Below are 21,398 nucleotides of genomic sequence, written 5' to 3' on the forward strand. Positions count from 1 at the left end.
AACTGTCGGGGAAGCTCACGCGAAGCTTCAAGACAAGGAACCTGATTGAAGAGTCGAGCTTAAGCGCAGAGAAAGAATCCCGAAGGAAGAAGAAGAAGCGTAAGCAATACCGAAGTTCTGTAGCCCTCTTTTATACTGCGAAGAAGAAGAGGAGAACTAGCCGTTGCTACTACCGGATTCTGATCGATCCATGGACCGATCAGGAACCTCTGATCGGTCCACGCACCGATCAGCCGTCCTCGCCTGATCGGCGCTCTCGATCGGTGCTGGACCGATCAGGAACCTCCTGATCGGTCCATAGATCGATCAGCTTGCCTCACCATCGATTATGCGATCGGTCGCCGACCGATCAAAGATGGGTCGGTCGGCCAGACCGATCCACGCTCTTCTCGCGAGGTTGCGTTGCCTCTGATCGGTCTCCGGACCGATCGATTACAACCGAAGCCATCGATCGATTCCGACGGTCACGGACCGATCAGGCAAACGCAGATATCCGGATCGGTCACCGCACCGATCCAAACTTCTCACCCTAAATCTAAGGCTTCCACACCAACATCCGGTCAACCTTGACATGTTGGTACATCATCCCTAGCATCCGGTCACTTGACCTGCTAGCACTCCCGCTAAGTGTCCGGTCAATCCTTTGACCCACTTAGACTTTTCCACACCGGATGTCCGATCATCCTCGATCCATCTGGATTTTCCTCTTCGTGCCAAGTATCCAGTACTCCTTGATCTACTTGGACTTTCCAACACCATGTCCGATCACCCTTGATCCATCTGGATTTTCCCTGCCAGCTTCACTCACGGGACTTTCACCTAGCTTCACTCACTAGGGTTTTCACCGGCTTTACTCAGGATTTCCACACTACCTAACATCCTCGTTAGGACTTTCACTTGGCTTCACTCACTGGGACTTTCCAACTGCCGATTCAGTTAGGACTTTCATTGCCCCGGCTTCACTCACCAGACTTTCCAACCGCCTAACATCCAGTTAGGACTTTCTCATCTGCCTGCTTCACTCACGGGACTTTCCTTGTGCCAAGCTCCTCGCTAACTTCTCGTGCCAAGTCACCATACTTGGACTTTTCCAGTGCCAAGTCTCCATACTTGGACTTTTCCGGTGCCAAGCTCCCTGCTTGGACTTTTCCGTTGCCAAGTCTCCATACTTGGACTTTTTCCCGAATCAGGTCAACCAGGTCAACCTTGACCTACGGTTGCACCAACAATCTCCCAAACATCTATTCTTGTCAAACATCAAGAATAGAACTCTCTTTTCGTCAAATATCAACATACAACTCAACTAGGTCAACCTTGACCTAAGGTTGCATCAACAATCTTCCCAAGTCAAACATCAAAATACAACTCGAGTCAAGTCACCTCGAGTCGGGTCAACCAGGTCAACCTTGACCTAAGGTTGCACCAACAATCTCCCCCTTTTTGATGTTTGACAAAACCCATAATCAAGTTAGGATAACCTAACTTAGGTTTTCCAACCATCTTCCAATGTCCAATGTTCTTTCCTTGAACATTCTCTGGACATTCTCCCCTTAGGTTAACCCAATAACCTAACTTGGGTTCTCCAATAATTCTCCCCCTTTTTGACACACATCAAAAAGAATTCCAATGTTCTTCCTCGAACATTTCTTGACATTCTTCCCCTAGCTTAGGTTAACCTGATAACCTAACTTGGGTTCTCCAATAATTCTCCAATGAACACTCTCCCCTTTTTGACACACATCAAAAAGAAAAAGGAGAGTATCAAGGTCAAGAGTTTCTTCCTAATGAAAGTCCCATATCTTTCATTGAAACTCTTAATTTCCCCCTTGATACTAAACTCAACAATCAACTTAGTGATAATCTCATATCACTAATCCTCAAAAGTCTTAAGGAGTAAAAACTCCCCCTAAAAGTCAACTCCCCCTTGACAATTAGGTAAAACTCCCCCTAAAGGTCAACTCCCCCTTTGACCATTGCACCAACAATGTCTTTGAGAGTTCCAAACCTTTAGAAATCCAAAAACACCACTTCCATAACTGAAATTTCAGACAACAGCTGAAAAATCAGAAATTCGGCACGCCTGATCGGTCACCGGACCGATCAGGACCCCTCTGGATCGGTCCCCAGACCGATCCTCGCTTTCTGGATCGCCACTGATCGGTCACCAGACCGATCAGGACTTCTCTGGATCGGTCCGGTGACCGATCCAGCCTCTGAAATCAGAGATTTTTGATTTTTCTCCCCGGGAGAAATTCAGAAACTCACAGAAAATTACAGAAAAATTCCAAAAATTACGAAACTTTGAGGATACATTCCTCATATCATACACTATCAAGGAAAAATAGTTTTCTATGAAACTAGTTTCCATTTTTCAATCTTGATACAAAGTTCAAAAACTTTGAAATAGTTCAAGTTTAACTCAACTTTGTATCACAATGTTCAATGATGAATGCTATCACTAGGAAAATTTCATCAAGGTTTTTCAAATCAATTTTAAAACGCTTTTAAAACCATTTGAATTTGGGATCATAATCTTAGGGCTAGATGTACATGACTTGTACACAAGCTTTCCCTATGATCCTCAATTTCTTGAATTAGGGTCATCTAGGTACAAGAACTATGCACCTTGATCCTAACTCATAATCCTAATATCTCACACACATCTAAGGTGTATCAAACCACATTCAAGTCAATTTGATGTGAGATATGGGTTTAGGTATCTTAGACTAAGGTCTCATGCATTTTCTAAACACAAATTTGATCTCAATATCAAAATGTGTTTTTCATCCTTAAATCAATTCATTGATTATAATGCAAGAGATGATGACATGGCATATAATGATATCATAAGTAAAAACATGTGCCAATGTCATGATGTCATGGCATAAAGTTTGAAAACTTAAATAAAGCATGACATATAAACTAGCCTAAGCATTATCATGACATTTCAAATGATAATAAAATAAATATGATGTCATGGCATGGCATATGGCAACCAATCATGGCAAGTTAGCACAAATAAAATACCTAAATTCCCTATCTAAGTATCCTTAGCCTTAGCTAACTTAAAATCTAACCCTAGATTGCCCATATATCCCTAAGAGAAAACCAAAATCCCAATTATGGTATTTCTCTAGGTTTTCTTAAATTGTGCCAAATAAGATCATTCTTTTCCATAATGGCACATTTTACTCTTCAAGGAGTAAATAATAATTCTTTTTCATTTTCAAAGGTTATCAAAACTTTGAAAATGCTCCTTGAGTGTCAATTTCCTCAAAGTTGGGTTAACTACCCTTCTAATTGGAGTTGACACTCTCTAACCCATCTTTGGGGTAGAGAAGATGCTCCTAGGAACCCAATACCTATTTGAGCTCATTGGGTTCACTAAATATTCACTAGGGATGACTTCCCTAGCAACCCTCCTAATGACCCTCTTAGGCTTTGAAGCCTTGGTCATTTGGGACTCATCAAGATCAACTCTAGGGGTGACTCCCCTTGTGACCCTGGTGGTGGTCTTCCTAGCCCTAGGTTTTGTTCCATAATCGAATGGAACATTATGATAGGTGGGCTTGACCATTTGGGACTTAGGTTTGTGACCCAAACCTTTCTTGTCCTTGGACATTGGTTTTTGACCCTTAAACCCTAGAGATGACTTCTCCATGTTTTTAAGAGCCTTTTCTAAATTATCAAGTCTTGACCTCAAGACTTGATTTTCCCTCTCTAATACCTCAAGTTTTGATTTGTCATTCTTTCTTGAGGTGTTCCTAGGCATGTGTCTAGTTGATTTAGGGTTTCTACCTAGGTTTTCCTTAACCTTAGAAGTGTTAATCCTAGGGTTAGCATTCCTAGTAGTATCCCTATCTAGGTTGACATGTTTAGCACCTAAGCACATGTATTGATTTCTAGTGTTAACATGCTTATCATTATTGACTAATGCAATAAAATTACTAGCATGTATCCTACTAGAATTGCACGAATGAGCCTTAAAGGATACCTTAGGGGTTGCCTTCGCTCCCCCTTTACACGTGCTTGGTCTTTTGTCCTTGTGAGATTGCCTCCCCCTTGGACATTGACTCCTATAGTGTCCCCGTTGCTTGCATTGGAAGCACACCACGTGCTCCTTGCCCTTGCGTTTTGGGACTCCGACTTCCTTGATCTTTGGCGCCGGTGGAGTCTTCTTAGTCTTCTTTGGACATTTACTCTTGTAATGTCCAAATTCCCTACACTCAAAACACATTATATGCAATTTACTTGAACTTAAAGTGTTTGAGTTACCTAGGGTCGAGGATGGATGGATGCTCTCTTCTTCATCCCTCCCGGAGGTAGAAGCTTCTTCTTCGTGCTCCGATCTTGAAGAAGAACTCACCTCCTCTTCTTCTTTAGATGTTGAGTAGCCCTCAACTTCTAATTCCTCACCTCCACGATGTGAGCTACTTGGCTCACTAGGCTCCTCTTCATGGCTTGAAGTGGGGCTCTCCTCATGGAGTTTGGCCAAGTTGTTCCACAACTCCTTGCATTATTGTATTCACCTATCCTACACAACACATCATTAAGTAAAGAGAATTCAATGATTTTCGTTACCTCATCATTGATGGTTGATTGGTGGATTTGCTCCTTCGTCCACTCCTTCTTCTTGATAGGTTTTCCTTCCTCATCCATCGGAGGGGAAAACCCTTCTTGTACACAAAACCAATTTAACATATTAGTCCTAAGAAAATACATCATCCTTACCTTCCAATATGTGAAGTTGTCGTGAGACTCGTAGAAGGGTTGAACCGTGACATCTTCTCCATAGAGATCCATCTCTAGCTTTGCTCCCACGGGTGTTGATCCGATGAAGAGCGACCTCGCTCTGATACCACTTGTTAGGATCCTACGTACTCGGCTAGAGAGGGGGGTGTGAATAGCCGACCCCAATTGCTCGCGTTTCTTTCTACAAACTAGGGTTAGCGCAGCGGAAACTAAATGCAGAAAGAAAACAGGAGAAGAAATCAAACCTCAACGCAAGGATGTAACGAGGTTCGGAGATGATACTCCTACTCCTCGGCGTGTCCGTAAGGTGGACGAGCCCTATCAATCCGTCGGTGGATGAGTCCCCGGAGAACCGGCTAATATCAACTCCTTGTGGGTGGAGAAACCTCACCACAATAACTCGCAACAGCAAGATAGAATACAAGGAATACAAGAAGTAAATACAATGAATGTAACAATACAAGCTTGCCTTCTTGTCGTCGACTGAAGTCCTGGAAGCAACAACTTCACGGACGAATGCAACAGCAAGCCAGTAAAGAAAACTGTCGGGGAAGCTCACGCGAAGCTTCAGCAGCGGTTGAGCTCAACAAAGCTCGGAGCACTAGAAGAAGCGAAGCTTCAGGCAGAGAACTTCAAGAGAAGGAAGAAGAAGCGAAGAAGCTTGAAGAAGAACAATTCCTTAGCCTCTTATACCGCGAAGGAGAAGAGAGAGAACCGCTGATACCGGATTCTGATCGATCCATGGACCGATCAGGGGAACCTCGATCGGTCCACGCACCGATCAGCTTCGATCCTCGTCCGATCGGCGTCTCGATCGGTGCGGACCGATCAGAACCTCTGATCGGTCCATAGGCCGTCGATTCAGCTCGACCATCTATGCACGGCGCCGATCGGGCCGATCAAAGATGGGTGGATCGGCCAGACCGATCCACGGCTTTCTCGCGAGTTGCGTTGCCTCGATCGGTCTCCGGACCGATCGATTACAATCGAAGCCATCGATCGATTACGATCGGTCACCCCGATCGTGGCAACAGATCGGATCGGTCACCGCACCGATCCAAACTTCTCACCCTAAACCTAAGGCTTCCACACCAACATCCGGTCAACCTTGACCTGTTGGTACATCATCCTAACATCCGGTCACTCCTTGACCTGCTAGCTCCCCGCTAAGTGTCAGGTCAATCCCTTTGACCCACTTAGACTTTTCCACACCGGATGTCCGATCATCTCGATCCATCTGGATTTTCCTCTTCGTGCCAAGTATCCGATCACTCCTTGATCTACTTGGACTTTCCAACACCGGATGTCCGATCACCCTTGATCCATCTGGATCCTCTGCCCGCTTCACTCACCAGGACTTTCACCTAGCTTCACTCACTAGGGTTTTCACCTGGCTTTACTCACCAGGATTTCCACACTACCTAACATCTCTGTTAGGACTTTGCCACTGCCTGGCTTCACTCACTAGGACTTTCCAACTGCCTAACATCCCAGTTAGGACTTTCCCATTGCCTGGCTTCACTCACCAGGACTTTCCAACTGCCTAACATCCCAGTTAGGACTTTCTCACTGCCTGGCTTCACTCACCAGGACTTTCCCTTGTGCCAAGCTCCCTGCTTGAACTTCTCCGTGCCAAGTCACCATACTTGGACTTTTCCAGTGCCAAGTCTCCATACTTGGACTTTTTCGGTGCCAAGCTCCCTGCTTGGACTTTTCCGTTGCCAAGTCTCCATACTTGAACTTTTTCCCGAATCAGGTCAACCAGGTCAACCTTGACCTACGGTTGCACCAACAATCTCCCAAACATCTATTCTTGTCAAACATCAAGAATAGAACTCTCTTTTCGTCAAATATCAACATACAACTCAACTAGGTCAACCTTGACCTAAGGTTGCATCAACAATCTTCCCAAGTCAAACATCAAAATACAACTCGAGTCAAGTCACCTCGAGTCGGGTCAACCAGGTCAACCTTGACCTAAGGTTGCACCAACAAGAACAACCACAAGTCTCCATGGCTGAAAGTTCCTTGCTACGAGACTTGAAGAAAGGGAAGACTCTCATAATACCAGAAGTATTCCCGGAAGATCTGGACGAGAAAGTACCTTTCTCTGCCAGGATTTTTAATGAAAGATTTCCCAAGGGTTATAGGGCCCCGTCGATCGGAGAATACGACAGGAGCAAAGACCCGGAAGAGCATTTACGTAAATTTAAAAATGCAGCCCTGCTACACCAATATAGTGATGTTGTCAAGTGTCGAGTTTCTTGAACACTCTAGCTGGCTCGGCATTAAAATGGTTTGATGGGCTACCTCAAGGATCCATCACCTGTTTCTTGGACTTCAAGACGGCCTTCCTGCGTTGTTTTGCTAATAGTAAGAAATATCAGAAGACAGATCACTGTCTTTTCGCTCTGAAGCAAGGGTCGACCGAGCCCTTAAGAAGTTATATCAACCGCTTTAATCAAGTGGCTCAGGATGTCTCCACCGCCACTTCGGAGATTCTAATGAGCGCATTCTCTCACGGATTAGGGAAAGGAGAATTCTTCAGAGATCTCATCAAAAATCTCGCTCGGAATTTTGATGAGATGGTGGAAAAAGCTGCCTGCTACATCAAAATAGAAGAAGCACAGACGGCTCGGAGGAAAGCCGAAAGACCACCTCCCTCTACCAATAAGTCGGAAAGAAGGGTGCCTCAACCACCTCCTCAACCTCTGCCGCGCGCTCGGGAGACCATACCTACTTTCCATCCCGGTCCAGAGATCCGACCAGCTCCCCGAGTTGCAGCCGTGCATGCTCCTCGACCTGGACCATGGAACACTCGGTATTGCACTTATCATCGGTCTCGCACTCATGATACTAATCATTATTTCCAGTTTGCACGGGATTCCAAGCAGGCTGCCGAGTTAGGCTTACCACCGCCAGAGCTAGCCCCTTAAGTTCTCAAGATGATGGAAGAGCAACGAACCGCGGCTGGACAAGCCAGCCAACCTCGCCCTGACCTAGCAGGACCCAGTACACATCAACCTGGTCTGGGGAAATAGCCAAAAGGAGCGTGGGAAGCCGAGAATAGAGGCAATGCCGCCGTCCAAGAAATTGGCATGATCTCTGGAGGGCCAATTGATGGAGACTCAGGAAGAGCACGCAAGTCACATGTGCACCGCTTGGAGGTTCACACTGTAGAATGCAGCCAGGAGAAGGCTTCTGGCCCTGTTATTAGCTTCGGGCCTGCAGACCTGGAAGGTCTGGAGCTACCTCATGATGATGCCCTTATCATCAAAACCATCATTGCCAATAGCCGAGTGGCTCGGGTTTTTGTTGACACCGGGAGCTCAGTCAATATTCTGTTCAGGACTGCATTCAAGGAGATGCAGATTGATGCTACTGAACTCCAGCCTGTGGCCACATCTCTATATAGATTTACAGGCAATGAGGTGAAGCCAATGGGTCAGATTAAGCTGGTCATATCTTTGGGCACCGAGCCGTTGGTGCGCACAAGGAGGAGCACTTTTATAGTGGTGGACTCCCCTTCCTCTTATAATGTCATTTTGGGAAGGCCCGCTCTGCATGAATTTAGGGCCACTATTTCAACCTTTCATCAGAAAATCAAATTTCCTGTTGGCGAGCAGGTCAGGGAAGTTAAAGGAGAGCAGAGGGTTTCTCGCCGATGCTATATTGATATGGTCCGGGTGGAGGCTCAGAAAAATCAAAGGATGCAAGATGGGGGTGCCCACGCTATTCAAGAAGAGCCTTTTCCTATGGCTGAAGAACTCATCCCCTGGGAGGAGATGCAACTATACGCTGAGCGTCCTGAGAGTCTGACCCGCTTGGCAAGCGACCTTCCTTCTCCCCTCAAGGAAGAGTTAGTTCAATGCTTGATTCGTAACCGAGACGTCTTCGCCTGGTCTACAGAAGAGTTACCTGGGGTCAAGCCGGAAGGTAGCCGAACCCTACCCCGAGAAGAAGAGGGGGCATCTCGATCCGCACGATCATTCATAGAACGGGTCCGTCGGGCCGCTTGTGAAGCTTCTCTGAAGGCAAGGCTGGCGTAAGGTACATTGGCTGATCTTCGACCGAGGCCACGACCAAGGATATAAGTAGCTCGGGGAGGATTAATCGATTAAAGAGGAGTCGGGGTGATGGGCCGGGCTGCTCGGGGACGAATAGGGGCGGTCGGCCGGGATGGGCGTGTTGTTCAGGGACGAGTAGGGCGAGCAAAGGAGGCAGGTCGGACATTAGAAGATCCTCTGCGATGGGGACGGGGTCGAGGATTTGCAGGGGAAGCCCCACCGACAGAGGTCGAAGACGAGTAGGGGAGTGATCTTCTTTGTAGAATAACTCGGCCACGCCTCATTATTTCCATCTTACTTAGAGGAAGAGGCTGAACCTCTGAGCCACGGGTTAAGACTTCAGCTGCACAAAATAAAGTAGGAGGTCAGCTACAGTAGGAAAAACAAAATGCTTATGAAGTGATAACTAAACTGAAAGGGAAGCTTACCCAGGGAATGAGGCGTATCAGGAGTAAGATAGCTCAGACGGAAGTAGGAAAGCAACTCCTCAGACAATAAGTGGGTTAAGTTTAGCTGCCATCCCGCTAAGCGAGAGGAAGCCTCTATATACGATGCATCTAGATGAAAATCCTCCAGTGGCGGGCTCAGGGGAAGTGAATAGTACCATCGCAAGGGCCACTCTACCTCATGAGGAAATCGAATGAAGAAAAACTTGCTCCTCCAGCTCGGTTCAAAAGGTTGCAGGGGCGAGAAAAAAGCAGTCCGAAGACGAGGCTGTAAGTCGAATGTGCCTTCTTCCTGTTGCCAGAGGGTGAAAAAGCAGTGGAATAAATGGGCGGACCAGGATAGCTCGCATACGTCGCAGAGTATCACGAATCCACAGAGGATCCTTATAGAATTCGGTGTCAATTGTCCTAGGGGAATCTTGAAATGGCGGCACACGTCAGAAAAGAAGGGGTGCAGAGGAAGACGAAGGTCAGCCATGAATTGTTCTTTAAAGAAGGTACAATATCCTCGGGAGGAGCAAAAAATTGATGTATTCCGGTGGGGATGATCACATGCGTGTTATCACCGACTCCATAGGTATATCGCAGGTCATCCCGATCTAGTTCGTCGAAAGTGGATGAGTCAGGATAGTACACCACCGCCAAAGAGGACAGAAAAGAGGGAGATGCCATGACAAAAGAAACAGAAGGAGAAGAGATCAAAAGGGAAGCTATCGACGCAAAAGCAAAGATTCAGGAGTAATAATGGATTCACGCAGAAGGAAGTGGAAGACGTGCAAAGTCTGAAAGCAAAAGTTAGAGGAGATTATTTATAGCCGCGGGGCAGAGGGGCAATTTAGTCAGACATCATCCACCGGTGCACAATAATTGGCGGGAACAAAGAGAACCGACTGATCTTCTTCGAAAATAACGCCCAAGGGTATATCTGGAAAGGTGTTGACACGAAGTACGAGGAGATGAGTTTCAGGAAAAGATGCAACCGTCTTAAAGTGTTCTCTGATTCCCGATCTGGTCTTAAACTCTTGATTTCCCGCTCTGGAAATTATCCTGACCTGGATTACGGAGGAAAGAACAGACCGAGGGGTATGGCTGTCATGATGGTCAGCAGAAAAAGGCAAGTTAGACAGGTCAGGATATAAACGCAGACCAGGGTGATTTGCTAAGTCAAGCTGAGCGGTCAGCAGAAAAAGACAAGGAAAACAGGTCGGGGTAAAAAAATGGAATCCTGACCGGGGTCAAATAAAACTTGAATCAGAAGGCCAAAACATACGTTCATATGGCCACGACTCATATCGGTCGGGAAACGTACGAGGCAACTGATAAGAAGTGAATGAGCTAAGGAAAAATCGAGAACCAGTAGTCATGTCATATCATAAGAGGGTTAGCAAATTATAAAAAGGTTAAACAATTCACAGTTCAAGGTAACGACAAATATTAAATTACAAAGTAGGTTGAGCAGCAAATGTTGGGAAGCTTCATTTTTACAATAAAGTCTAGCATACAGTACTGCATCAAGGTTCCGCATCAGCAGGAGGCTTAGGGAGAAGGAATAAGTTGTCGTCATCTTTGAAAGAAGGAAGTGACCCGGGCGGGAGCTCGTTCATCAGGCGAGTGGTATCCAAGAAGTCTTCAGAAGGGGCAGAGCGCAGCAAATCCTGCTCGAACATTTGACGAGCTCCTCCTGCCGCGCTGCAACATAGCATGAGATTCATCAAACCCCCTATCTTCCTCAAAAAGAAAGAGGATGCGACGTAGGTTTGCCTGTATGCTCTTAAACGACCAACTTCTCCCGCCTGATAATCTGTCAGCTCTGCCCAGGCCTTCTCTGCATCAGCTCGGGCCAAAGTCAAATCTTGTTAACTTTGGGAAGCATGCTCCTGAGCTTTCAAGAGATCGGCCTGCACTGATGTGAGAGTTGCTTGGCCGGCTTCCCAACGACTTTGAAGGGCCTTCTCCCGGTCGGCACTGGAGGCCAGCTGACCTTGAACATCTGTTAAAGTCTTCTGAAGAGTCTCCTGGGTTTCTTGCAGACTCTTCAGGTCAAAGGATAGTGTGGTCAGCCGAGCGTCCTTTTCATCCAGCTCAACTACCAGCGAACGACGCCTCTCCACCTCAGAAGCTAATTTGGACTCGCTTGTCTTTAGAGCCGCTTCCAAAGTCTTTATTTTATCAAAAGCTGCATGGGAAATGTTGCGGGCGGACTCTGCAGACTCCCCAATCAATCGGAGATAACTCGCTAAGTCCCCAGGGGTCGGGTTGAGGGGATCGTGGGGAGTTAGCGGTAGCTCCAACTCCTGAAGATGAGTCTTTAACACTTCATTCTCCCTCTGCAAGCGAGAGGCATATTGAATGGCACTCAAGTTGGCGGAACAATCCTGCGTTAGATAGAGGAAGAAGGATTATAAGAGATTCCATCATAGGAGCCTTGATAAAAGAAAACTTACGAAAACTATCTGGCGAGAAGCTTGATCCAGCCCTTCCATCGAAGGATTATTCCAAAACTTCCGATTGTCTAATCGCCAGGATGATGCTAAATCGCCCTACAGTTGAACCAGGGCAACAAGGGGAGTTGCCTCTTAAGCAGTTTCATCGGCGACGTCGGACTCGATAGAGGAAGGCATGTGCCAAGAGTCGGTAAAGGCATACTTCTTGTGAATTTTCCCCCGAGATCGAGAAGTAGATGCCGGAGCGGTTGCTGGAAGGGAGGCGGATAGAGTTGCAGAACTCCCGGGCGGGTCCATTATAGGAAGGGGTAGCTGCCCGGGGGATAAGACCTGAACGGGAAGAATAGCCTGTTCGGGAGATAAATCCCGACCGGGTGTTGGGGCTGATGTTCGTGTCGAAAGAATGGGAACCTCTAGCCTCATAGCCGTCTCTCAGTCGGGAGTAACAGTCTTGGCCTCCGAAGATTGAGAGGCGGCGGATGAGCGACGGTCGGAAGGAAGCGGTGGAGGTGATGCTTGAGTCGCTGGAGTAACCTTCTTCCGCTTGCGCTGGAGCCGTAGTTGTTTGGTGGGCGGAGGAGATGCGGCTCGCTCTTCCTCGACTTGCTCTACAGTGGCCAGGTCTTCTACAGGAGCCACATTCAGGGGAAGAGCCGAGGAAGCTTCCTCCTTGGCCGGCGCAGGTGGGGCCGACTGAGAGGCAGAAGGGGCAGACTGCAAGGCAGAAGGGGCAGGTCGGGAAGAAGCTGCTAAGCCCTGTTTCAACTCCGCACTCAAGGCTTTCAAAATGGCGATAGATTGGCATTTTATATCTGAGGAGTAAGCCCGGAGCATGGCAGCCTCTGCAAAGTGAAAGAGAGATACCTCAGTTAGCGAAGAATAGCAAGGAGGAAAATGGGGTTATACCTAACGGAGCCCCTATCTCCGCCTGAACTGGGCTGAGCCCAAAAGAATACAAAAAGTCTTCCAACAGTAATATAGATAAGCGAACGCTCACTCCTTGAAGTTTTTCGGAAGCAGTGTCACAAGAAGGCTGATGCTGATGTACAAGGAGGTTGGAAGGGATGTCGGAGCACCATTGGGTCGTCTCGACCAGGGGTTCAGGTGATCTAACAAAAAAGAAACGAGCTTTCCAACCCTTGTTGGAAGAGGGCATGTCAAAAAAGAACTTGTAACCAGACCTAGCCTGTACCATGAATACTTCCGATTCCGAGCGTTTGAAAGAATACAAATGATGGAAGAGCTGAACGGTCAGGAGAATTTGGTATATGCGATATAGAATGACAGTGTCGCAAACCGCTCTGAAGAAGTTGGGAGCAAATTGAGAAGGGCAGATACCAAAGTAACGGCTCAAGGAAGAGATAAAGGGAAGTATAGGAAACCGAAGGCCTCCTAAAAGCTGGTCTCTAAAAATGGTCATGAAGCCTTCAAGAGGGTTCGCGGGGTGTTCACGGGGTGTAGGAACTCTAAGTTCATAAGCATCACTAAATCGCAAGTCAGACCGAATCACAGACAGGTCATGAGCATCTATGTCAGAAGTGAAGCACGAATACCAAAGGGTGGCATTACCGTCAGCCATTATCAAGGTAAAGGAGGTTGGAGAAGAGGTCAGTCGAGAAGAGGAAGAGCACCAGGCGTGAAGAGGCTAGAAGGGGAAGGACCGATATACCAGAGACAGCGAAGCAACAGGGAGACGGAGGTAGTCGAAACGCTCAAGGCAATGACGGTGGACTGCCTTTAGGGCTTATAAAGGGAGTTTTCCTAGGGAATATCGAAAAGATGAGTCGAGTATATTTTTGGATAAAGTGCCCAAAGCCGTCCGATCACAGAGTAACATGCTCTTATGGGAAGTCGTGTACAAAAAGGAGTGGAGTCGGTGGCGTCATATAACGTAAGCAATAAAGGTGTGGGACATGTGTCAGTCCCCTAGGAAGCGTATTAATGATAGACGTGATAAGGAAATCATGAGATAAAGCGAGTGTATGGAAACGCTTACCATGCGATCTTCTCAGGAAGCGACGAAGAAAATTGGCGGGAAGTACATTCAAATGTTGCAAGGCCACAAGACATCCTTGGCTTGAGGACTGAGTAAGATTTTAATATCTTTACCCTCACAATACATCTGATATGGTATATTTCTTGATTGCAGACGAAGTCAAAGTAATCTCCTCAAGTAATCCTGGTCGGGAAATCACCCCCAGGTCAGCAACATCTATCCTGGTCGGGAAATCACCCCCAGGTCGACAAGATCTATCCTGGTCGGGAAATCACCCCTGGTCGGCAACATCTATCGCCGAACAGGTTTTCAGAATTCTCGGTCGGCTGTCCCAGACTCTCGCCCCAATGCGAGTTATAAGTGAGCAAGGCTCTCATGCCCAACGATCGTTCAGGTCGGGTCCCAGACTCTCATCCCAGTGCGAGTTATAAGTGAGCAAGGCTCTCACGCCCAACAGTCGTTCAGGTCGGGTCCCAGACTCTCGCCCCAGTACGAGTTATAAGTGAGCAAGGCTCTCACACCCAACGACCGTCCAGGTAGGGTCCCAGACTCTCGCCCCAGTAAGGATCTCACGCCCAACGGCCGTTCAGGTCGGGTCCCAGACTCTCGCCCCAGTGCGAGTTATAAGTGAGCAAGGCTCTCACGCCCAACGACCGTCCAGGTCGGGTCCCAGACTCTCGCCCCAGTGCGAGTTATAAGTGAGCAAGGCTCTCACGCCCAACGGCCATCCAGGTCGGGTCTTAGACTCTCGCCCCAGTGCGAGTTATAAGTGAGCAAGGCTCTCACGTCCAACGACCTTACCGGTCGGTTGTCCCAGACTCTCACCCCGGTGCGAGTTATAAGTGAGCAAGGCTCTCACGCCCAACGACCTTACTGGTCGGCTGTCCCAGACTCTCGCCCCGGTGCGAGTTATAAGTGAGCAAGGCTCTCACGCCCAACGACCTTTTCGGTCGGTGCAATAATTTTCTCAGTCGGTACTCCTTATATTCGCCGACGCAGAATGCAGCAAGTCATCGCGCAAGTTTGGTCAGTCAGTCATATTTCAAGGTTTCTTGCCAAATATGAAATTTTGCAGGCACATTCTCAAGCATCTCATTCGCTTCGGCCGAAGGCTCATGTGTTAGGAGGTAAAAAGGAGAGGGGGTAAGCAAGTTATCTTTATTATTTTTACTATTTTTGTTAGAAATACTAGAGAAACGCAAGTGTTCCATAAAAACATAATGATACCCGAGCAATAGGGTGTGGAGCTACACATGAGTGGAATGCAGAAAATAGGGTTTATTTTGTTAAATCAGAGGTACATTTTTTAAGGGTTTACATGGCTACTAGAGCCAGAGGCTTGATCCTTTCTAGCCAGATGAGCTTGGGCTTTAGTCAAATCTTCTCTAATAAGATCGATGGCGCGCTTCAGTTGTCCAATAGTCTCATCTTTGATTCGTCCTTCCTCTCTCAAAAGAGCCGCCTCATCCTCATGCTTCATTTTCAAGTAAATAATATAGTGGACTTGGCTCTGGAAGTCAGATTGAGCTTTTAGCTTGAGAGCAACTTCAGCCCGGGTCCTGGATTTGGCGGCCAGCAAAGGCTTTCCATTTTGTGTGTAAGGTGTTAGGATGTATACTAAAAGCCTAGCTTTTGGTATAAATATTTATTTAGAAATAAAAATCACATTGGTCAAATGTCTACATTTATGATAAATGTAGTTGTTCAATTAATTTATATTGTAGATAACATGGTGTGTGGTGTCACACACAGAGGATCATGTTATCAGTACCTTATAAATTATAAACAGTAGCTCACGACCAAGATGAAAAGGAACAAACCATTGGAAGGTCGTAGTGTAATTAGGTATTAGTTTATCTTAACTATATAATTACACTAGTACACTTAGAGTGTATTGAGTAGGACCATTAGAGGTCGTTTCTTTTATACTGACTTTATAAATGAACAAAGACCTCAGTTATTATGGAAGTGTGTGCTCTTAATCCTAATATAATAACAAGCACGTATATTTGATATTTATTTCTTTAATTTATCAATGGGTGAGATTTAGTTTGATAAATCAATAAGCTCAATAAGTTGGGAAATGATATCACTTATAGTGTGTGTTGTTGATCATAAAAGGAAACTGTGTCCTAGAAATCTAGGTTGAGAATGTCCCCAAGAGGAGCTCATAAGGATTGTCATGTTAAACCCTGCAGGTGGACTTAGTCTGACATGACGATAAGGTTGAGCGGTACTACTCTTGGACTAAGATATTAATTAAATGAGTTGTCAGTAACTCACTTAATTAGTGGACATTCGACATCTTAAACACAGGGAGACTGACACACTCATAATAAGAAGGAGCCCAAAATGTAATTTGAGATTGGTGCAGTAGTTCAATAATAGTTCTTTAATGGAATGAATTATTATTGATGAAATTAAGTTGTGTGTTCGGGGCGAACACGGGATGCTTAATTTCATCGGAAGACCAAAACCAATTCCTCCTCTCGGTCCCTAGCCTCTTGTATATAGAGATTTATACTCACCACATATCTACCTTCTTACTCATCCAATGGGGCCGGCCAAGCTAGCTTGGAACCCAAGCTAGGGCCGGCCAAGACCAAATGGATGAACCAAGTTGGTGGCCGGCCAAAGCTTGGGTCCCAAGCTTAGGTGGCCGACCACTAGAATATTAAAAAGGATTTTTATTAAAATTATTTCTTATGTGGATATCATGTTTTTAAAAGAGAGTTTAAAAATTTAAAATTTCCTTTTATATCTTTCTACAAAAGATTAAGAAAAGAGATTAATCTCTTTCCTTATTTGTAGATTAAAAGGATGGTTTTAATTTTTGGTAAAAACTTTCCTTATTTGTAAATCATCTACATGTTTAAAAGAGAATTTAAAATTTGAAATCTTTCCTTATTTGTTGATTAAAAGGTGGATTTTAAATTTTAAGAAAACTTTCCTTTTTAACCATGTTCATGATTTAAAAGAGAGTTTAAAAATTAAATATTCTCTTTTATAAGTTTCTACAATAGATTAAGAAAAGATTTGATATCTTTCCTTATTTGTAGATTAAAAGATATTTTTAATTTTTAGAGATAACTTTCTTTTTATCCACATGTTTAAAAGAAAGATTTTAATTTATAAAAATTTCCTTTTTACCAATCATGAAGGGATGAAAATTATTAGAGAAATTTTTTAAATTTCTGGAGACAGGAAGTTTTAATTAATTAAAACTCTCCTTGATTGTAGCTTTAATATGGCCCGCCATTATAATTGATGAGAAGAAAATTGTTTTTAATTAAATAATTTTTCCTTTTCAATGGCAACAGAATTAAGGAAGTTTTTATTAAATTTTTCTTATTTGCCAAGACCAAGGATTATAAAAGAGGGGGTAGAGGAAACTTCATGGCGAACAACTCTATTCTATTTTCTCCCTCTTTTCTTCCTTGGTGTGGCCGGCCCTTCTCCTTTTCTCTCTTCCTCTTGTGTGGCCGAAATCCTTTATCTCATGGAGCTTGGAGGAGGTGGCCGGATCTAGCTTGAGGAAGAAGGAGAGAAAGCTTGCATCCCTTGGAGCTTGGTTGGTGAAAAAAATTCTTCATCCTTTAGAAGATATGCTTGGCCGAAACTTGAAGGAAGGAAGAAGAAGGTGCTTTGTTGGTTTCTCATCTCGGAAGATCGTTGTCCACACAACGTCCGAGGTTAGAAGAGGAATACGGTAGAAGACCTAGAGGTTTTTGCTTGCAAAAGAAAAGGTATACTAGTATTTAATTTCCGCATCATACTAGTTTTATTTTTTTGTAAAAATACCAAATACAAGAGGCATGTGATTCTAGTATTTCGAATTAGTTTTCGATGTTGTGTTCTTTTATTTTTATTTTCCTTGTGATTTGATTGTTCTTTTTGGTTGACCTAAAGTTATTTAAGGAAATTAAATATTAGCTTTCCTTAAAAGGCTTTATCTAGGCGGTGGTGGTTGTTCCCATATCCAAGAAGGCCATGTGCCTCGCCATGCAGTTCTAGAAGCTAATTTTGGAAATTAATATTTAATGGAATTAATAACCTAGGTGATTTGGATCGAACGTGTTAAGTTCTGCAGGAGATCCAAGTCTAAACCTAAAAGAACAAATAAATTAAACTTAGGATCAAACGTGTAAAGTTCCGCAGGCGATCCAAGTTTAATTTAAAAGAACACATGGTAACTAGGAAAAGGTTCAAACCTTTATACAAAATTTTTGTACAGTGGAACCGTTAGATTTTCCGAGTAGCAACCAACATAAAGGACGCTTGAAGATCTCTGCTCGCAGTCATTTCCAGTAGGATTTCTTCTTTTTGAGCTAGTAACTCCGTCAGAGCGGCAATTTGCTGAAGTGAGGCTTCCTCATTTTGAGCCGATAACTCCAGTAGATGGGAAGTTTGCCGAAGTAAAGAAGCAAGTTCGCTAGGTTCTGTCGGGGTCCATGAAGGCAAGATATTGTGTTAGCAAGCGGATAACTTGAGGTAGGAGATGCTCGGACCTTTTATAAGGAAGGAGAAGGTGAAGGGATTTCCTCGGAATTTGAGTTGACGCTTGGAGAACCATGTGACATTTATGAGAAAAGAGTACGCTCGGAAGTTGAGGAGTCAACATACGCATAGAAGGAGCCCGTTTATCTCCCAAGATGGAGGGAAACTTTGCAGAATATAGATGAAAGGCAGGTCGGTGGAGGACGCGGGAGCCAGGTCAGGTAACACAAGGTCTTGGGTCTAGTCAGTCGGACTAGAGCCTCTTTCGACCAGACTTGAGGGGGAGGCTTGTGATACGGTGCATGTTCGTGGGGTCTATAAGATGATGTGGTCAGAAGTCAAGCCTCCATGGCTGGTCAGAAGTCAAGCCTCCATGGCTGGTCAGAAGTCAAGCTTACGTGGAGGTCAGAAGTCAGGCTTACGTGGAGGTCAGAAGTCTAGCCTCCGTGGTTGGTCAGAAGTCAAACTTACGTGGCCTGGGTCAAAGTCTCAACTGACGGGGCGGTCAAAGGATAGGATTATAAGTCGGACAAGTGTCAGTCCTGATAGCGGTCAAGGACAGGGCCCATGGGCCAGGTATAGGTCAAGGGCAGAGCCCACGGATCAAGTACCACTGAGGACTGAGCCCACAAGCCACGTAAAGGTAAAGGGAAGAAGGCCCGCTATCAGGACAGGGCCCATGGGCCAGGTATAGGTCAAGGACAGAGCCTACGGATCAAGTACCACTGAGGACTGAGCCCACAAGCCACGTAAAGGTAAAGGGAAGAAGGCCCTTGGCATAGAACAAACTAGCGTACAGGTCGGGACATACAAGTCATAGATAACAGTATGCAGAAGCAGGTCGGGAAACAGACCTGACGTATAGGTAGATACGTGCAAGCCAAGGATAACAGTAAGCAGAAGCAGGTCAGGAAACAGACCTGGCGTATAGGTTGGTACGTGCAAGCCAAGGATAACAGTAAGCAGAAGCAGGTCGGGAAACAGACCTGGCGTACAGGTCAGGACGTACAAGCCATGGATAACAGTAGGCAGAAGCAGGTCTAGACACAGACCTAATATACAGATCGGGACATACAAGCTATGGATAACAATAGGCAGAAGTAGGTTGGGAAACAGACCTGACAAACCATGTATTTTTTTGGATTTACTTAGTTTTTAAATTTATTTGATGAGCTGAACGTCGAGTTGAACTATCTAATTATCTGAAATTAATCCGATTATAAATAATAATAATAATAATAATAAAAGAAAAGAAAATTGGGTCTTCCATGTGGTCTATCTATACCTTCTCGATTTAGTGGAAAAATATATGGAGAGAGTTAAAAATAATTCCAAATATTATTTATTATCACATAAACATTGTCTTTTTAAGAAAAATCCTCCCGAATTATATCATTCCAAGATTGCAATCCAATTCAGATCTGAATCGGAGTTTGAATACTATATATAACTAACTTGTCTCGGGTTGGTTTGTTGTTGAAGGAAACAGAATTTGGGAGTGGCGATGAAGAAGACGAGCAGAGGCCGTCAAAGGATCGCGATGGAGGCGATCGAGAATGCGGCTGCGCGGAAGGTGTGCTTCTCCAAGCGCCGCGCCGGCTTGTTCAAGAAGGCGGCCGAGCTCTCCGTCCTCTGCGGCGCCGAGATCGCCGTCCTCGCCTTCTCCCCCAGCGGCAAGCCCTTCTCCTTCGGCCACCCCTCCGTCGACTCCGTGCTCGCCCGCTTCTTCTCCGCCTGGCCTGCTCCCCCTCGGCACCACCCCCTCGCTGGGGCCCTGCTTCAGGCGCTTAGACGGCAGGAGTCGCAGCTCGCGGAGCGGCTCGAGGCGGAGAGGAGGAGGAAGGCGGCTCTCGAGGCGGCGATTTTCCGGCCTTGGGGCACCGTAGCGGACCTGATGGACGCCGACGTCGAGGCGCTCGGGATGCCGGAGCTCGGCCTGCTGCAGAGAGCGCTGGAGTGGGTGCGGGCGGAGGCGGCGGGGCAGGGCGGAGCAACTGGCCTTCGAGGCTTTGCAGCCGTCGAACGTGGCGGTCAACGCCGGTGTCTTTGTCACCGCCGACGCCCCCACGGGGGCGGCGGCTCCAAATATGTTGGAATTTGGCTATGCCCCTCAAGGCTATGGCTTCTAGTGTTGTTAATTAATTACTTAATCTTGGTTATGTTTTTTAATAGTTTCTACATTTGAAAGTCATTTGTAAGTTTTTTTTTTTTAAAAAAAAAATAGATTGTCACAACTTCATCTAATTAATCATAAAGATAGATGACCACCAAGGTTTTTATGATTTTGATCCGATTTTACGATTTTATTATGATTTCATTCAATTTTTATAAGTAAATTTATGATTTTATATGAGTTTATGAGTCAATTCATAATTTTCATAACATTGATGACACCATTAGTTGATTGCTGATAAATTATACTGATTCAATTGAGGTCAGATTATGTTGGTCAAAAGAGTCTTTAGGATCAACTTTCATCTACTGGTGGTAAAAAGTGAAATGATCACTTTACCGTCCGACCTCCACATATGACCTTCCTAGACAATAGCATGGCAGGGTGCGTCATCTCTCAATCTAGAAAAGTATTAGGATTTGATTGCTGATCAAGATAATTGTGTGATGTTTAGGTCTGTATCATCCCGAGATTTGAACTTAGACCTCAAGTTAATATTACCTTATACACGCTAGCCACTAGCTAGTAGCGAGTGGACTATTATAGCATATTTCAAAGTCATATTAATGTAGTTGATTTTACACGATGATATATGATTTTGAAACTGATGGGTGTTCTGATTTTACAGGTGTGCAGGAATAAAAAGAGAAAGTAAATTCATTGTGGAATGTGTTTTGCTTAAATAACTGGTGTCTGCTCTTTATAATATGAGACTGGTTATTAATTAAGTTGGCTATTGTGACCAAGATAAAAAAACCTTTGTAAAGAGACTTTATGTTATTGGTATGTCGCTATATGAATTAGTTTTATTAATTGTCAAGATATTTCTGTTGTTCCTAACTTTATAGTGCAAAGGGGAGCCATTAATTTGAGTAAGGTTTGTCAAATTGACTGCTCCGTCAAATAATTTAAATAATTTGTGGATCCATATGGACGGATACATGATGAACTCAGTTTGACTCACAGATTGAAAAGAATATTTATTCTTTTAACACTTAAAAGTAAAGTAGAAAATTTAATGGG

The 21,398-nt window shown here is 45.1% G+C and overlaps 1 protein-coding gene across 1 annotated transcript; it reads left to right on the forward strand.

Moving 5' to 3' along the window:
* Positions 1–19,719: 19,719 nt before the first annotated feature.
* LOC122048764 (agamous-like MADS-box protein AGL62) lies at positions 19,720–21,030 on the forward strand. Its single transcript, XM_042610288.1, has 2 exons — positions 19,720–20,291; positions 21,004–21,030. The coding sequence occupies exons 1-2, from the start codon at positions 19,743–19,745 to the stop codon at positions 21,028–21,030; spliced, it is 576 nt and encodes a 191-aa protein (XP_042466222.1). The 5' UTR covers positions 19,720–19,742.
* Positions 21,031–21,398: the final 368 nt, after the last annotated feature.

This window comes from Zingiber officinale, chromosome 2B (assembly GCF_018446385.1).
Source record: "Zingiber officinale cultivar Zhangliang chromosome 2B, Zo_v1.1, whole genome shotgun sequence".
Taxonomy (NCBI): Eukaryota; Viridiplantae; Streptophyta; class Magnoliopsida; order Zingiberales; family Zingiberaceae; genus Zingiber; species Zingiber officinale.

Bases quoted from the DNA above. Each gene is read 5' to 3' on its own strand.
- LOC122048764 (XM_042610288.1), top strand. From the start codon at position 19,743: ATGGAGGCGATCGAGAATGCGGCTGCGCGGAAGGTGTGCTTCTCCAAG. The intron at 20,292-21,003 runs GTTGGAATTTGG...CTGATTTTACAG, and splicing joins GGGGCGGCGGCTCCAAATAT to GTGTGCAGGAATAAAAAGAG.